Raw genomic sequence first — 16857 nt, 5'->3', positions numbered from 1 at the left:
TGGCCCATGGGGCTGCCGTAGCTGCACCATAGTTAGGTGTGACACAGACTTTGGTTAGCGCAGAGGCAGGATGGTGAATAGCCGGGGCGGGGGTGTGGCGGGGGGCAGGAGTAGGGCCGGGATGGTCCATGTGGGGCGCTGGAGAGAGAAGACTCCATGGCAGGGGGGTCTTGGCCAGCAGAAGGAGCAGCGGGCCAGGCTCTGAGTGACTCACACAGATTCATGCCCTGGCCCTGTGTCCCCTCCCACGGGGACAGCCCATGGGAGCAGCTGACAGGGACGTCCCCACGGCCTCATCTCCCCGCTCTCCGGGACACTCCCCCACCAGGGTCCCAGGGCTCTTTGCACCCCGATAGCACTGGGGCCAATTTCCCCCACAGAAATGCAGCCACCGCTGGGGTGGGGCCTGGCAGCTGGGAAACAGCATCCAATGGGAGCGGCGGGGAAGGGCCAGGGGAGCATGAATGGCCATGGTGCGGCAGGGGCTGGGGTCTCCCCGGCAGCCCTGGGGCAGGGTAACAGCGACAGAGCAGGGCCGGGCTGGGGGGAGGGGGAATGTGAGCACCCAGCCCACATATCGCCCCAGAGGTTGTGGGGTCCCGAATAGCTGGGACCCCACAAGCAACCCCCACAGCGGGATGTGGGACTCTCTGACTGGGATGGGGCTCCCGTGTCACTGGTGAGTCTCTGGCCCCCTGGGGGGATGGGGCTGTGACTCCCTGGGGGGTTTGGGCTCCTGGATAATAACTGCCCTGCCCCATAGCCCAGCTCAATGACAGCCCCCCCATCGCAGCCCGGCCCTGTCGCTGACCCCAGGCCGGGGTGTCCGTGCTCTTGGGGTGCCCCCCAGGCTCACCAGGGGGACGGGAGCATCCCCCCCTCTGCAGCTGCCTCTCCCCTGGGGAAGGAACCGGTCTGCACTGGGACTGGGAACCCACAGCCTCCCCCAGGGGTCACCCCCACCCGCAGAGCCCCCCTCTGGGGTCCTGCCCCCTCCCTCCCGTCAGATCCGGCCCTGCCCAGGGCCCTCCCCAGCACAACAACCCTGATCCCTCCAGCCGCTAAATGGCCCCATGGTGTGTCTGGGGAGTCCCCTCCCCCAGGGCAGCTGCTCTGTGCCCTGCGTCCCGCTCCCCCCAGCCAGAGCCCAGCGGGCGCAGTGGCCCCAGCCCTGTCCCGGCCCCGGGGGAGCAGTGAGCACGGAGCCGGGGGGGCTGGGGATGGTTTATTAGGGTGCAGCAGTTCTAACAGCGCCCGGCCTCGGTCCAGCTTCCCCCCGGGCTGTGGAGCAGCGTCCCCCAAAGGTTCCCCGAGGGCCGCGGGGTCAGCGAGAGGGAACGTGGGGCTGGGCTGGGGCAGGGAAAGGGTTAACACAGGAGGGGTCGCCCCAGGGCCCTGCGGGGACTGAGGGGCAGGGACGGGTCCCCAGGCGGGGGCAGCGCGGGCTGGAGCCGGGCAGAGCGCGCGGAGCAGATGGGGACGGGAAGGGACCAGCCCCAGGTTCTGCATTCTCCGGGCTGGGCGAGGGGCTGGGAGAGACGGACGGAAACTTCTGCCGGCTGGGGGATCCGACGCCCAGGATCTAACTCAGGAGCCCTGCAGGGAGAGGGGAGAGAAATCAGCCCCTGGCCGTGGGGCTAACGGGAGGGACGGGGGATTTTCTCTGCCAGGCCCCAGGGCGCCCCCAGGGACTCTGCCCGGCAGCCGCAGGGCTGGGCGATGCTCGGCAGGACCCAGGACCCTCTGCCCCCGGGAGCAGCTCGGGGATCGGCCTGAACGAGGACCGAGGGAGCCGCAGACTCCTCCTCTGCGGTGCCAGGGCCCCATTGCCCAGCTGCCCCGGGGCTGAGCCGGGCGGGTGTCATGGGCCGAGGGGCAGAAGCAGCCGCCCCACGGGTGTCCCAGGCAGCCCATGGTCAGTGTGGGGGGAGGTGGGTTTAACGGGGGGAGGGGAATTGAAATTACCTGCAGGTTGGGGAATGGGGCGCCCTGAAAAAGAAAGAGAGACATGGTCAAAGCTGTGGGCAGAGGGAGCCGGATCCTGGGGGTCAGAGCTCCAGCCCCCGCCCCATGGCATGGAACGCCCCTCACTAGGACCCCAGCCCCCGTCTAACCCCCAGACCTGGGGTTCCCCCCTAGCCTGTTATTACAGTATTGTAAATCCCTGCCCCAGGATCCCCGCCTTGGGGGAGGGGACGGGAAAGGCTCTCAGCCCCGGGGTACGGGCAGCTCCCTGCACTGCGAGGGGTCGGGGTCTCTGTCCCACCCCGGGGTCTCGGCCGGGAGAGGGGAGAATGGGAGCTCCCAGGCTGGCCCTGGGGCCCCCCACTGAGATCTCCCCATGGCCCCTGCTCTGTCCCTACCCTAAGGGTGGGTGTGGGGGGGAGATCTGACCCAGCCCCAGCCGACTAGAAGTTGGGAGGCCCCTGCCAGGCTCTGAGCAGCCCCTGCTGTGGGGTGGGAAGGAGCCTGCAGCCAGGCCCACATCCCCCCCACAGAGAAACCCTGGTGCCCCGACCCCGCCCGGAGCCATTCACCTTTCTTATTCTTCAGGTAGATGAGGAGTCCTGGCACCAGGAAGATCAGCCCCAGCACGAAGCCCCCGATGCCCGTCAGCATCTTGCTCCTGGCAGCATCAGACTGTGCCTCTGTGAGACAGGGAAAGGGGAACGGGCAGTCGGGTCAGAGCCAGAGGACTCCGGGCCAGGCTCCCGTCAGCACCAGGGACCAGCGCCAGCCGGGGCAGAGCCCGGGGCATAGCCCGCAGGTGCAGCTATGGGACATCAGGGCTCCTCCCGGTCTGTGATCATCAGAGATCGGTCTCCGGCTCTGCAGCGCGAGGTCTGACATCCTGCCCATTGTCAGCATGAACTAGTCGAGCCCTGGATACTCCTGTGAGCCACAGAACTGGACAACCCCTTTGTAAACCTTGCTCAGCTCTTGGGTCCGTTATATCCTGTGGCTGTTCGTTCCACAGGGGAACTTCACAGTGTGTGGAAAAAGTCCTTGCTTTTCCCAGGTGTGAATTTGCCCCCTCCGTCGAGCGTCCCCTTGTCCTTGTGCTGTGAGACAGGGAGAACAGGAGTTCCCAGCCCAGGTCAATAGATTTGGGTTAGCAGGGCTCAAACAAGTGCTCTAAAAATTGTGAGTAGGGTCGATGCTTTTGCTAAACACAACGTAAATGTAAAAATCTGGATGTAACTGTTAAAATTTTAGAAGAAAGTTTCCCCCCGCAAAAGCAGTGTCCTTTTCCAAATCAGGCCAAACCTTAAATTGCTAAAACCATTGACTCTCTTCCGCAACAAGAAATCATTTGTGTGTGTACTTCCATGTGCAATTCTCCCATTTGGCCAGGACAAAAACCAGATGGATCATGGCGTCTTCGTACGGATGATCAAAACTTAAATGAAGTCTCTCCAGCTGTTACAGCTGTTGTTTCCAAAATCCCTAATCTAATTAATCTGTAAATCCCAGAGCAAAATAAGTTTCTACCATTGGCACCTGTTGGGTTTGAATATAACTATAAGCTTTAGAGAATGAGTTCAGCACTTCTGGAAGAGTGCTCCCAGGGTGGACACGCATCGGTACTGGACCCCGAACCTAAATTCTCACGAGCGTTGACATGTAAGAAATACAGCAGCAAATGAATTCCATGCCACTGAGCAGTCAGCACACCCCCCCTCAACCCACGGCCGTAGCAACTAAACCAGCACCCTGGATTTCAACTCCGCCCAAGGAGTATAAAAAGCAGGAAGTGAAATTAAAGTTTCAAATAAAACCAAAGTTACCAATAAATACTTAAAAAGAAAAGGAGTACTTGTGGCACCTTAGAGACTAACCAATTTATTTGAGCATAAGCTTTCGTGAGCTACAGCTCACTTCATTGGATGTATACTGTGGAAAGTATCGAAGAAAGTACCCACCTGCGGAAGTGAAGAAACAGATTGATAGAGCCAGAAGAGTACCCAGAAGTCACCTACTACAGAACAGGCCTAACAAAGAAAATAACAGAACGCCACTAGTCATCACCTTCAGCCCCCAACTAAAACCCCTCCAACGCATTATTAAGGATCTACAACCTATCCTGAAGGATGACCCAACACTCTCACAAATCTTGGGAGACAGGCCAGTCCTTGCCTACAGACAGCCCCCCAACCTGAAGCAAATACTCACCAGCAACCACGTACCACACAACAGAACCAGTAACCCAGGAACCTATCCTTGCAACAAAGCCCGTTGCCAACTGTGCCCACATATCTATTCAGGGGACACCATCACAGGGCCTAATCACATCAGCCACACCATCAGAGGCTCGTTCACCTGCACATCCACCAATGTGATCTATGCCATCATGTGCCAGCAATGCCCCTCTGCCATGTACATTGGTCAAACTGGACAGTCTCTACGTAAAAGAATAAATGGACACAAATCAGATGTCAAGAATTATAACATTCAAAAACCAGTCGGAGAACACTTCAATCTCTCTAGTGACGCGATTACAGACATGAAAGTTGCAATATTACAACAAAAAAACTTCAAATCCAGACTCCAGTGAGAGACTGCTGAATTGGAATTCATTTGCAAATTGGATACAATTAACTTAGGCTTGAATAGAGACTGGGAGTGGCTAAGTCATTATGCAAGGTAACCTATTTCCCCTTGCTTTTTCCTACACCCCCCCCCCCCCCGCCCCTCAGACGTTCTTGTTAAACCCTGGATTTGTGCTGGAAATGGCCCACCTTGATTATCATGCACATTGTAAGGAGAGTGATCACTTTAGATAAGCTATTACCAGCAGGAGAGTGGGGTGGGGGGAGGTATTTTTTCATGCTTTGTGTGTATAAAAAGATCTTCTTCACTTTCCACAGTATGCATCTGATGAAGTGAGCTGTAGCTCACGAAAGCTCATGCTCAAATAAACTGCTTAGTCTCTAAGGTGCCACACGTCCTCCTGTTCTTTTTGCGAATACAGACTAACCCGGCTGCTACTCTGAAACCTGTCAATAAATACTTCCAAGTGCTCGGAGCAGGAAAATGGAGCGTCCTACGGAAAACCAGCAGGAACCACTCCCGTATATTGATGGTCAATCCAGGAGGGGGCAAGAGACTCTAACACCATCGAGGAGGAGGCGAGTAAGTCTGGAGGTGTAACTGGCACGTGGGACGTATGTTTAGGACTTGTATATGCGGTGACATGTATAACTTTGTTGGTAACCTTAATAAAACTGCTAAAAGACAGATGCTCTCGTATGCGTTGGGTGCCTACGGCTCCATGTGTTCCTATGGGCTCTAAATCCAGAAGAAACACAGACAACGTTGTGGAACTTGAGACTGCAGCCCAGAGCTGAACCCACTGGAGTGCGATTCAGCGTAAACAGAACGAAAGGCTACGGCAGACAGTGCTTTGAAGTCTTGGCTTGGGCTGGTATTTGTGGGGGCTGGGTGACCCAGAGGCTCTTACCCCAGTTCACGGCGAGGGGGCCCCGCAGGCTGATGTGCTCCACCTGGCAGGTGTAGACGTCCCCGCGCCGGGGGCTCATCTCCAGCATCACCAGGATCTGGAAGGTCCAGTCTCCGTTCTGGAGCAGCTCCGTGGACACCACCCCGGCCGTCTGCTCCTGCCCGTTCTTCAGCCACTTGATCTCGATCCCCCCGGGGTAAAACCCCGTCACGGAGCAAACCAGCAGGTGGGAGTGGGGCCCAGACCCCGATGTCGTGGGGGAAACTTTCACCTTAGGCTGAACTGGGGGGAGAGAGAGAGAGCTGGGAAAGGGTCTGGAGATGGACGGGGGCTCAGAGAGAACAGGGGCCCCTCCAGGGAAATACTCCCCCCAACCCCCGCATGTGCCCAGCACCTGCCTAGGGCGATGCCCCCCAGGGTGTGTGGAGTCCAATCCCCCCAACCGCACACACGGTGCCGTTCCAGGACAGGGCATCCGACCCCCCCAAGACACCTGGCAGCTGCCCGGGGCAGGGCACCCGGGATGTGTAAGGTCCCGTTCCCCGGGACACGCCCAGGACAGACGGGGCTCCCCATGGTGTGTGGGGTCTGATTGCCTGGCCACCCCGTTCCCCCCTCACTGCCCTGGGGTGGGGCTGGTTCTCTCCTGCCCCCCGTTGCCCTGGGCAGGCTCCGGCAGGAAGGGCCCGAGGGGAGTCGCGTCCCGTCACCCCCATGGGGACAGAGCCGGGGACGGTCTGACCCTCGGGGCCCCGGGAGACGGGGTCTCAGCCAGGGACCAGGGGCTGCGCTGACCCCTGCCAGTGGGGACCCCGAGGGGGGAGGGGCGGGGTTGGGGGGAGGGGAAAGTTCTGCCCCATCGCCCGGCCCCCCGAGCCCAGGAAGGGGGGTAGGAGCCGCAGCAGCCGCCTGCCCCGAGGAGGGTCTGGGGGGGCGCTGGGGGCTGAACCCCTCAGAGGGGCGGGGGGGGCTGGGAAGGGGGAGGGGTCACCGGCGCCCCAGAGACTGACCCGGGGTGGGGCTCTGCTCCCTGCCGACAGGGGGCGCCGCAGCCAGACCAGGGCGGGGCGGGGGGGGGGGAAGGGGAGATTCCCCCCCCGTGACCCCGCCCCAGCGCCTGCTGCCCCCCCCCCTCCCGCCGTGGCGCGAGACGTTCGGTCCCCCCCCCGGGGTGCAGGTGGCGGATCGCGCCCAGCGAGGGGAGGAGGGGGCGGGGCAGGGCGTGTCCTGCTGCGGCCCCGCCCCCGCGCTCCCTCTCCGGCCCCGCCCCCTCGGAGCCCCGCCCCCGCACTCACCTCTGCGGCCCCGCCCCCCTCGGAGCCCCGCCCCCGCACTCACCTCTGCGGCCCCGCCCCCTCGGGGCCCCGCCCCCGCACTCACCTCTGCGGCCCCGCCCCCCTCGGAGCCCCGCCCCCGCACTCACCTCTGCGGCCCCCGCCCCCCTCGGAGCCCCGCCCCCGCACTCACCTCTGCGGCCCCGCCCCCCTCGGAGCCCCGCCCCCGCACTCACCTCTGCGGCCCCGCCCCCGCACTCACCTCTGCGGCCCCGCCCCCCTCGGAGCCCCGCCCCCGCACTCACCTCTGCGGCCCCCGCCCCCCTCGGAGCCCCGCCCCCGCACTCACCTCTGCGGCCCCCGCCCCCCTCGGAGCCCCGCCCCCGCACTCACCTCTCCGGCCCCGCCGCCTCGGAGCCCCGCCCCCGCACTCACCTCTCCGGCCCCGCCCCCTCGGAGCCCCGCCCCCGCACTCACCTCTGCGGCCCCGCCCCCTCGGAGCCCCGCCCCCGCACTCACCTCTCCGGCCCCGCCCCCTCGGAGCCCCGCCCCCGCACTCACCTCTCCGGCCCCGCCCCCTCGGAGCCCCGCCCCGGCACTCACCTCTGCGGCCCCGCCCCCCTCGGAGCCCCGCCCCCGCACTCACCTCTGCGGTCGACGCTGAACGGTTGGACCGCCCCGTAGTTGTGCCGGCAGAACCGGTCCACCTCCCCCCGGTAGGACGCCAGGGTCTCGGGCTGGCTGTTCCAAGCCTCGGCGTCGGGCCGGCCCAGCTCCGTGTCCGCCACGAACACCCCCAGCTCGCTGTCGAAGTGCAGGAACTGCCGACGGTCGTAGATGTACCGGTGCAGGAACCGGACCCGCCCGGTGCCGTTGGCGTAGAGACAGTCCGACTTCTCCTGGTACAGGAAATGCTCTGGGGGGGGCGGGCCGGGCTCGGGCTCAGGCTCAGCGGGGGGGGGCGGGGACAGCCCGAGCCCCGGGACCCCCCCAGCCCCGCCCTGGATCCACTGGGCGCCGCGGGAGCCCGCAGGTCTGGGGGGGGGGTGACAGTGACGTGGGGAGACGCGGGGGGGCGGGGGGACACTGAGCGGGGGGGACACGGGGGGAGGGGCGGGGTAGAAGGAACAGCAGAGAAACGGGGGTGGGGCACAGGCGGGGTGTGGGGAGACTGAGTCACAGGAGGCACAGCACAGATGGGGGGCGCCGGGTGGCGGGGAGCCAGGCCGGGGGCACTGACACGGGGGCTGGGGGCCGGTCGCTGAGGGGCAGGAGAAGGTCCCGGGTCTGGCTCTGGAGCAGCCTGTTAATGTGGATTGACTCCAGGTTCCCCGGAGGGGGGAAGGGTGTAAAAGGGAACGATTCTCTGCATTGAGTCTCACCCCCATGGGAGGGGCCTGGTTCCCCCCATGGCCCCTCCCCAGCCTGGGACCCCCCCAAACACCACACAGGGAGCCGGAGCTCATGGAGAAAAGACAGAGACCGACACACCCAGCATCAGCCCAGGACAGGGCTCCCCGGGTGTGTGGGGTCCAATCCCCCCCTCATACATCTGCTGTCTGCCTGGATGGGTCTCGCCAGGGCATATGGGGCTGAACCTCCCTGATACACCCAGCGCCTGCCCAGGCTCCCCGGGGTGAGCAGGGTCTGATTCCCCCAATGCACCCGTGACCAGGATGGGGCTCCCCAGGGCATGTGGGGTCTGAACCCCTTGATACACCCAGCGCCTGCCTGGCATGTGGCTCCCTGGGCATGTTTGTGGGGTCCAATCCAACCTCACAGATACACACAGCACCCACCTGGGCCATGATCCGCAGGGTGGGTGGGGTCCGATCCCCCCCCCCCCCGATACACCCAGTGCCTGTCCAGGATGGAGCTTCCTGGGGCGTGTGGGTCTGATCACCCCCCTCCCCCAGGATACACCCAGCGCCTGCCCAGGACGGGGCTCCCCGGGCACTGGGCAGTGCTTAAGTTGTGCCAGGGCAGAGCCCTGGCCCCTCTTTCATTACAGATTAAGCCCCCGGGGTGATGGGGTCTCTGCTCACCTGGGGGCTCCGTGCAATGAGCCAGGTGGGTTCTCAGCACCGTCAGTGTCACGAGCAGAGCCCCAGCCCAGGGGCTCCCGGCCCCCAGGATCCGACCCGCCCCCATCGCGGCTCAGGAGGGAGAGATCTGGAAAGTCGTCGGGACCCCGCAGACTGAGACCTTCTCTGCCCAGCTCCAAGCACCAGACCCGGGACGCTGCCCACGGCCCCGGGGATTGGGCACCCCCAGCCCAGGGCCAGTCAGCATCGGGTCTGGGCAGCATCATCCGTTGCCAGGCAAAGCCGGCCCCAGCAGGTCTCGGTTCCATACTTCTCCCTCGTAGGGGGCAGAGCAGGGCCTGGGGTCGGGCTGCAGGACTCGCCCGGCGCCTGCCATGGCCCCGGGGCAGCTGGAGAGTGGGGCCAGCCCAGGGACCAGCCCTCACCAGAGCAGGGCCCCCAGCAACGGGCCTGGGACCCTCCGTCCCCTTCCCCTGGTGCCTCGACCCTCTGCTGCTGGCTGGGCAGGCTGGGTCTGTGGGGGGGGTCTCTGGTTGTGGATAAATTTAGGCCCAGTGGAAGGTTCGGGGCTGGCCCCACAGGCAGAAGTTCTGAGCTTCCTCCTCCCCCACCTCCATGGGCCGTAGCTCTGCCCCCCTAGGCACCCCACCAGAGCAGGGGGCTCAGTCTCCATGGGTCAGGCACAGCTCAGCCTCCCAGCTGCTCCCACCATCGATCTCCCTAAGTGGCTTCTCTGGCCCCCCTGTTTCTGAGCCCCTCTCCACTGCATTTGCCCCCCGCTTCCGTGGGGCAGGGCCGGGCCATTATCCCCAATGCCCAGCTGGGGAGGGAGGCCCAGAGAAGTCACTGACTGGCCCAGGGTCACACACAGTCTGTGGCAGGGCCGGGAATGACCCCAGGGCTCCTGGGTCCCAGGCCAGCCCCTCTCGGCCCCTCCTGCCAGGGGCAGTGTGAACACCCAGCGCGTTAGCGGGGTGGGGGTGGGGGTGGGGGGACGGATGGCAGCGGGTTTGGGCAGGGGACACGGATTGACACACCCACACAGGGCCCAGGACAGACCCCGGGGGGAGGGGGTTTGGTCACTAACAGCAGGTCGGAGCCGGTGCCAGCAGAGGGGAAAGGCCCCATGTCCCCGTCCCCACCTCCTCAGCCAGTCCGTCCCCGTCCTGGGGCCTCATAGGTGATGGTCCCGTGTCCCAGTCTTCCATGGATGATGCCCCAAACCCCGTGTGTGGCCTGGTCTACACTTGTCCCAGCAGATCTCTGTGGCTCAGGGGTGTGACCCCCCAGTGGAGAGCTGGGCCGGCCAAGTCCCCCATCTGCGCCCAGCCGTGCTGCAGAGCAGGGTGCCTGGGGGGGGGCATGAGCGCCGTCTGGGGAGGTGCTGTCTTCACACCGGGAACAATCCCCCCGACGGCAGCGCATCCACACCTGGGACAATACCCCCCCCCCCCAGCGGCGCTGTGTCCACACCTGGGACAACCCCCCACTGGAGGCGCCGTGTCCACGCCAGGAGCAGGCATCTGGCCAGGAATGTGCCGTGTGGTCAGCCCCAAATGCTTTAAAATCCTGCGACGATGTACGAATACCAGCTGTGGGGTTTATTTGCCTTCTGCTCTTTGAGCCCCTCGGGTGCCCGGGGGTCACAGTTTGAAGCTCTCCCCGCAGCCCCAAGGGCTGGACACTCACTTTGTCTCTAAGATCGAGGCTGGAATCGTCCCAGACCCACGTGACTCCAGGAGCTGGGGCTTTAGGAAAACACAAGAATTATCCTGAGACTCGTGACACAATCCTGAGAGCCGGGAACACTGAATTTCTCCGTCTCCTCTCGGCGAGGCTCAGCCCTGCTGCTCTGCCCGGTAACAGCCTGCTCGGCGCAGGGATTTCTGCCATTGGGTGCGGGACCCTGGGGCGGGCTCCCCTGGCCAATGCCGGGCGCTGCCCCCCAGCCCTGCCCCCCAGGGTGTGACACGTGCCCCCCCCGGCCCCCTAGCACTGCCGGCCCCACGCCCAGCCCAGTGTCCGGGGAGAGGAGATGGGCGCAGGACGGGGCGTCCCCATGGCCCAGCTGGCCCTGCTCACCCTGCTGGCCCTGCCGGGCGCCGGGGCGGTGACAGGTACGGGCGGGGCGGGGGCTGTGACGCCTGGGCCTGGGGGGGCAGCTTGACCCCCATAGCGCCCGGCTCCCACCCCCAGGGAGGGGACAATGGGGGGCTGAGGGGCATGGCGGGAGCTGCAGGGAGGAGGGTCTCGTCCCATAGGAGGGAGGGGGGGGGCTGATCTGGATGGGGTGGAGGGTGGTGGGTCTCACCCCTGTGTCAGGGAGGGGGGAGGGGAAGCCGGCACGGGGGCAGCAGAGGGATCGGGGGGAAGTCGCTGTGGTTTGGGTATGACACAGCCCTGCCCTAGGGGTGCAGCCCCCCAATCCACACAGGGGAGATGGGGGAACGTTCCCCAGAGGGTCACTCCAGGGCCAGACCCTGCTGAGCAGTGAGAGCGTCTGTGCAGAGCAGGGAGCCCCTGGCCCTGCTCCCTGGCCTGTCCCCATTGTCTGGACTGGCCTGGCCTGTCCCCAGGACTCAGACCCACGGGGGCTCTGTGGGGCACTGTCTCTCCTTGGCTAGTGGTGGCGGGTTCCCTGCTTTGCGATGGCTGGGTGAGATCCTGCCGGGCGAGCTGGGATCCCTAGGACAGTGGCTCTCAAACTTTTGTATGGGTGGCCCCTTTCACACGGCAAGCTTCTGAGTGCGACCCCCCTTATAGATTAAAAACGCTTGTTTAGATATTTAACATCATTATAAATGCTAGAGGCAAAGTGGAGTTTGGGGTGGAGGTTGAGAGTTCATGACCGCCCGTGTTATAAGCTTGTGACGTCCTGAGGGGTCCTGACCCCCAGTTTGAGAACCCCTGCCCTGGGATGTGGGTGCCGAAGTCCCTTGGGCCCTGGGGAATGCCAGCCTGAGCCAGACCCCTCCCCCTCCCGGAGGGTGTCTGACCCCCCCAGTGCAGCTTTAATGTCTCTGGCTGGGGAGTTCCCGGGTCTCCTGGTGACCAGCCCCGGGGCGGGGGGTGAGTGTCGGGGGCCAGGGATTGAAATCGCCCCGAGAACCAGATCATGGCGATGCCGGGATACAGAACGAGCCCCATGGACAGAGGGGAGAATGAAATGTCCTGCAGCCACAGCCCCCAACGCCCCCAGGAGCTGGTTCGGGCTGGGTCCCGTCCCCCCTTGCCAGCTGAGCCGGGTTTGGTCTGGTCCCTGCTTGGCTGGGAGACGTGAATGGAAACCAGGGAAGCGAGCAGGTGTCAGTAGGGGGGTCTCTGCTCTCTCAGTCCTTGCACCGGGGCAGCCCTAGGGGGCTTGTGCTGGGGGGACTGGGGCAGGGGCGCTCTCCCCTCGCAGTCAGTGGTGGCCCCATTGCCCCCAGCGATGCTGGGGGGCGCCGTGCTCCACGCACCTGCCCCCCCCCGACACCGGGGAATGTTTGTGCAAATGTCACAGCCCGGGAGCTGGGGGGCTGCGCTGTTGGGGGAAGCTCTGAGACCCCCTCCCCCGGGCGGGGGATCAGCCCCCCAGGTGGCCGGTGCTGACGCCCGTCTCCCCGCAGCGGAGAACATGCTCTCCCAGGTGGCCTTCTACCAGCGCACGGACCCGGCCCAGCGCGAGGCCGGGGAGTTCATGTTCGAGTTCGACCAGGACGAGATCTTCCACGTGGACCTGGAGAGGAAGGAGACCGTCTGGCGCCTGCCCGACTTCGGCAAGTTCACCAGCTTCGAGGCGCAGGGCGCCCTGGGCAACATCGCCGTGCTGAAGAAGAACATGGAGATCATGATCCAGAGGTCGAACCGCACGCGGGCCCAGAACGGTAAGGGGGGGGCACCTTCCCCACCAGGGGCCTGAGCCCTCCCACCACCTTCCCTGCCAGGGGTCTGGCCCCTTCCCCGCTTCCCCGGATCCCTCTCCCCAGCTTCCTGAGCAGAGACCCCTCCCAACTCTCCCCTACCTTCCCCTCCTCGCACACCCACCCGGGCCTGATACCAGACTCCACCAGAGATTGAGAGTCTCCTCCCAGCTCCCCCCACAGCCCCTGCAGGGCTCCGGGGAGCCAGTCAGCCGGGCCAGGGCTGTGCAGGGCAGGGGTCCCGGGCAGTTCACACCCTCCAGGCTGGTGGCCCAGGGCATCTCTTTGCCGAGGGCTGTTCCTTGCCCCTGCCCAGCCCCAGCCCTGCCCCTGAGGGGTTCTCTCGCCGGCCCCTGGTGCCCCATGAGCCGTCAGGGCAGGGAGCTGGGACGGCCCCGGTGACGCCCCCACAGTCCTGGGGAGAGACCTCTGAGCTGGAGCGTGAGCACCAGGGACTGGCTGGCTCAGGGGGGCAGGGAATGGGGCACGGGACCTTTCCCCTCTAGGGGGTGCTGGCTCCGATTCAGCCCCAGGGCAGGGACTGGCTGGCTCAGGCGCAGGCAATGGGACCTACTCACCCCTGTCTCCCCAGCGCCCCCTGAGGTGACCGTGTTCCCCGAAGACCCCGTGGAGCTGGGGGAGCCCAACGTCCTGATCTGCTTTGTGGACAAGTTCTCCCCACCCGTGCTCAGCGTGACGTGGCTGAAGAACGGGCAGGAGGTGACGGGGGGCGTCTCGGAGACCGACTTCTACCCCCGCCAGGACAACTCCTTCCGCAAGTTCTCCTACCTGCCCTTCCTCCCCAGCCAGGGTGACTTCTACGACTGCCGGGTGGAGCACTGGGGGCTGCCCGAGCCCTTCACGAAGCACTGGGGTGAGGCTGGGGTGCCCGGGGACCCCGCTGAGCACAGGGCTGGGAGCCAGGTCGCCTGGGTTCTCTCCTGGCTCTGGGATAGGAGTGGGGACTAGTGGGTCAGAGCGGGGGCAAAACTGGGTGCTCAGACACCTGGGTTCTATCCCAGCTCTGGTTGGGGAGCAGTGTCTAGTGGGTCAGAGCAGGGGGGCTGGGAGCCAGGACACCTGGGTTCTATCCCAGCTCTGGGAGGGAAGATTGGGAACAGCCCCCCTCACTCCATGCCCTGTCCCTTTCCCCCTCTCTCCAGAAGTCCAGGTGCCCACCCCCGTCCCCGAGACCACTGAGACCTTGGTGTGCGCCCTGGGCCTGGCCATGGGCATCATCGGCATCATCGCGGGCACCATCCTCATCATCAAGGGCATGAAGATGAACGCCGCCCGCAACCCGCGGGGCCCCTTGTGAGTAGCCGCTGCCCAGGGAGGGCACCCACTGCACCCGCAGCCCCTGGGCCCACCCAGCACCCCTTGGGGAGACCCCCCCACCTGCTGTGCTCCCCCAGCCAGCCACAGCCCCTCCTCCACCCAGCACCCGCTGGGGAGTGTTACCAGATTTGCCCATGACTTTGAAGTATGCTCATATATTAGGGTTACTCTTCTGGGGGGCGGGGGGGTCTGTAATTCTATCCATGTTCCTTTTGTGTCACTTGTGTGTTGATATGGAGCTCTGCTTCTCCCTCCTGCAAGTCCCCTCTCAGTGGAGCGATCCTGCAGGACCTAGGTTCCCTAGGGCTGGGTTCCTCCAGACACAGACGCTGTCTGAGTGGACCGGGTCAATCAGCACTTTCAATCTGCCACCCTTATATGCCCCTGGACTTGTAGTCTGGGTCGAGCAGCACTTCCAAGCTGCCACCCTCTTATGTCACAGGTTCAGCACGTCCCTGTCCCCACTTTCACGTTACAATTGTTCTGGTCGTAACCCACTGGATGAGCAAACCCCACGATATCTGGGGGCACTACAGGGCTCTTTAGCTTAGGTAAGAGAAGCATTGCTCCAAAGTAAATGGGGAAGCTAAAAACACAAAAGCGTAAAGTTCAGAGGGAGAGGGAGGGAAGCAACCAGCTTAACCATAAAAGTTATTTATTGAATAATAGTGATAACCACACAAGGAGAGCCTAAACCGACAGAACATTATTAAAGGTTACAAAAGTCATATGTAGAAAACTGGAGCTGATCAAACAAGTCAGGGTTAGAACGTTATACCTGAGGTAGAAAAGAGAACAGAGAGAGAGAGAAAGAGAGGGATCTCACCACTCCATGAAGCCTGAACGGGTCGGGGTTCCCAGGTGGCGGGAGTAGCTCGGGGTCCTGAGTGCTGGAAACAGGCAGAGCCTCCAGCACGATCAGTCAGGAGAAGATGAAATCCCAGTGGAATTGATACAGAGTTTGGGTCCATGCATCAGAACACTGACTGGAGGGTGGGTCGGGGTTTTTTGTAGGGAAACAACAAGGGTTCAAGGGAGAACACTAGATTTGTTTATGGGTAATCTGATGACTCAGGATAGACTAGACAGGAAGAGCTGATCACTCCTGGCTCTGGGAGGTGTTCCTTCCAGGGAGCTCACAGTGCAATTAGGCAGCTTCGGTATTTTGGGATATCAATCAAGGATTCATTACTAGGATTGGTCTGATAACGGCTGAGCTGGGTGTGTGCAGGTTCATTAACATCTGGAGCAGAGATCCCCCATCATGCCGTGCTTCCCTGGGCCCAGAGTTCAGTGCGGTTCTTGTGTGGGAATCTCCGTTCTCCATTCTGTGTGCTAATGGGGATGCCTCCCTGTCCCATCTTTGATGCAGATGAGGCTGGGGGAGTTGCCTTAATCCTGTCACGCTTGTCAGGAGGGGTCTAGGTGTGTCTCTCAGCGCCCTTCACTGCTGTCTGCAAGTCTTTTCTCTGATCGGTTTTGGTTCAAGCAGAGGCTGGGGGCGGAGGGGGGGTGTCCTTCATGTGTCAGACAGGCTGGATACTGCGCCCTGGTTCCCCAAGAACACAGAGCTGACTGGTATCAGGAGACTCCCAGCCCAGCCCCCACCTAGCTCCCCCTGCATCAATGGGAGGCTCCCTGGGGGCTCTGGGGAACAGCCCCGATCCCTGCCATCCTCGCATCGGGGCCTGGGGCTCCTGGTAACTGACCCTCTTTGCCTTTCAGATAAATGTGGGGCGGAGCCGGGGCCCCTGAATCCTTCCCAGGTGCCTTCGTGAGACCCGCTCGCGCCACCCACCCCCCTCAGCTCTGCCCCCAGCGTCCCTGCTCCGTGTCCGCCAGTGTCAGCTGCTGTACCCAGCTGGGAGCCCCCTGGCCCCATACCTGTGACAAGCCAACCCCCTGGAGATTCACCGGGGAGCCAACCCCTCGAGCTTCCCCCGCACCCTCGGCTTGGGAGGGGGGCGCCTATCCAGGGAGAGGGCTGCTGCCTCATGGGGCTGGGAATGGGGGTCTCCCCTCGTCAGGGGGGCAGAAGGGGAGAGGGCTGCTGCCCCATGGGGCTGGGAATGGGGGTCGCCCCTCGTCAGGGGGGCAGAAGGGGAGAGGGCTGCTGCCCCATGGGGCTAGGAATGAGGGTTGCCCCTTGTCAGGGGTCAGAAGTGCACATGGGGCTGATCCAAACCCCATTGCTGTCATGGGGAAGGTTTCTCTTGACTCCAGTGGGTGCTGGATTGGGCCCCGACCCCAGCCCCTGTTGGCCAGAGGCTGCTGTCAGGCACCCCAGGTAAAGCCCCTCCAGCCATTACCCAGCAGGCTTTGGGGCAGATTCGGCCATTTGAGGTCAATGGGGTTCCCACGGAGCGGGATCAGGCTCATGGCTGGGGGTGGGGCAGCCCCAGTGCCCGGCTAAAGGCCCCATGGCACCCGTGTGCGGCTCCCCCGGGTCCAAGGGCCCAGCGCGGGGTCTGTGTGGGAAGGGCCCAGTCCCCGTATAGCCCCCGCCCCGTGTGTGTCCACAGCCCGGCCGCCCCCGATCTCGCTCTGCTGCTTTGCTAACAGCAATAAAGTGGGTTTTTGGGACGTTTCTGAGGTTTTGATCTTTATTCAAAATCTGGTCGTCTGGGCCGAGCCCGCGGCAGCCTGTGTTAGCCCAGCCCAGCCGCAGTCGGTCCAGGGGCCCCGGGTTATAGCGGGAGTTAAGGGAGTTTGGTATGAGGGTTAAGGAAGGGCCAGGACTCCTGGGTTCTATCCCAGCTCTGTGGTTTATCCAAGGTAAGGTTCCTGAGGAGGAGGTTTCTGCGAGCAGGGGGCTCTTTGGTCTCGCAGACAAAGCT

General features: G+C 63.5%; 2 protein-coding genes across 3 annotated transcripts; one reads left to right on the top strand and one right to left on the bottom strand.

Moving 5' to 3' along the window:
- Positions 1–1215: 1215 nt before the first annotated feature.
- LOC144929389 (DLA class II histocompatibility antigen, DR-1 beta chain-like) lies at positions 1216–8979 on the bottom strand. Its single transcript, XM_078848745.1, has 6 exons — positions 8781–8979; positions 7382–7651; positions 5462–5743; positions 2538–2648; positions 1966–1989; positions 1216–1596 (listed from the first exon to the last, which is right to left on the bottom strand). Exons 1-6 carry the CDS (start codon positions 8884–8886, stop codon positions 1583–1585), a joined length of 807 nt encoding a protein of 268 aa, XP_078704871.1. The 5' UTR covers positions 8887–8979; the 3' UTR covers positions 1216–1582.
- A 1784-nt stretch (positions 8980–10763) lies between these two features.
- LOC144929394 (HLA class II histocompatibility antigen, DR alpha chain-like) lies at positions 10764–16607 on the top strand. Of its 2 annotated transcripts, XM_078848750.1 has the most exons (5): positions 10765–10897; positions 12389–12646; positions 13275–13556; positions 13846–13996; positions 15746–16607. In XM_078848750.1, exons 1-5 carry the CDS (start codon positions 10816–10818, stop codon positions 15747–15749), a joined length of 777 nt encoding a protein of 258 aa, XP_078704876.1. In that variant the 5' UTR covers positions 10765–10815; the 3' UTR covers positions 15750–16607. The 2 variants fall into 2 exon arrangements, with proteins under 2 accessions (XP_078704877.1, XP_078704876.1); XM_078848751.1 differs by lacking the exon at positions 15746–16607 and having other exon boundaries at positions 10764–10897; positions 13846–14000.
- The last annotated feature ends 250 nt before the right edge of the window (positions 16608–16857 follow it).

The sequence above is a fragment of the Lepidochelys kempii genome, chromosome 14, assembly GCF_965140285.1.
Source record: "Lepidochelys kempii isolate rLepKem1 chromosome 14, rLepKem1.hap1, whole genome shotgun sequence".
Taxonomy (NCBI): domain Eukaryota; kingdom Metazoa; phylum Chordata; order Testudines; family Cheloniidae; genus Lepidochelys; species Lepidochelys kempii.
This window is presented reverse-complemented; position numbering and strand designations above follow the sequence as displayed.

Bases quoted from the DNA above. Each gene is read 5' to 3' on its own strand.
- LOC144929394 (XM_078848750.1), top strand. From the start codon at position 10,816: ATGGGCGCAGGACGGGGCGTCCCCATGGCCCAGCTGGCCCTGCTCACC. The intron at 10,898-12,388 runs GTACGGGCGGGG...GTCTCCCCGCAG, and splicing joins GGGCGCCGGGGCGGTGACAG to CGGAGAACATGCTCTCCCAG. The intron at 12,647-13,274 runs GTAAGGGGGGGG...CTGTCTCCCCAG, and splicing joins CCGCACGCGGGCCCAGAACG to CGCCCCCTGAGGTGACCGTG.
- LOC144929389 (XM_078848745.1), bottom strand. From the start codon at position 8,886: ATGGGGGCGGGTCGGATCCTGGGGGCCGGGAGCCCCTGGGCTGGGGCT. The intron at 5,744-7,381 runs GTGAGTGCGGGG...CTCTCCCCCCAG, and splicing joins GTTCAGCGTCGACCGCAGAG to TTCAGCCTAAGGTGAAAGTT. The intron at 1,990-2,537 runs GTGAATGGCTCC...TTTCTTTTTCAG, and splicing joins CTACCTGAAGAATAAGAAAG to GGCGCCCCATTCCCCAACCT.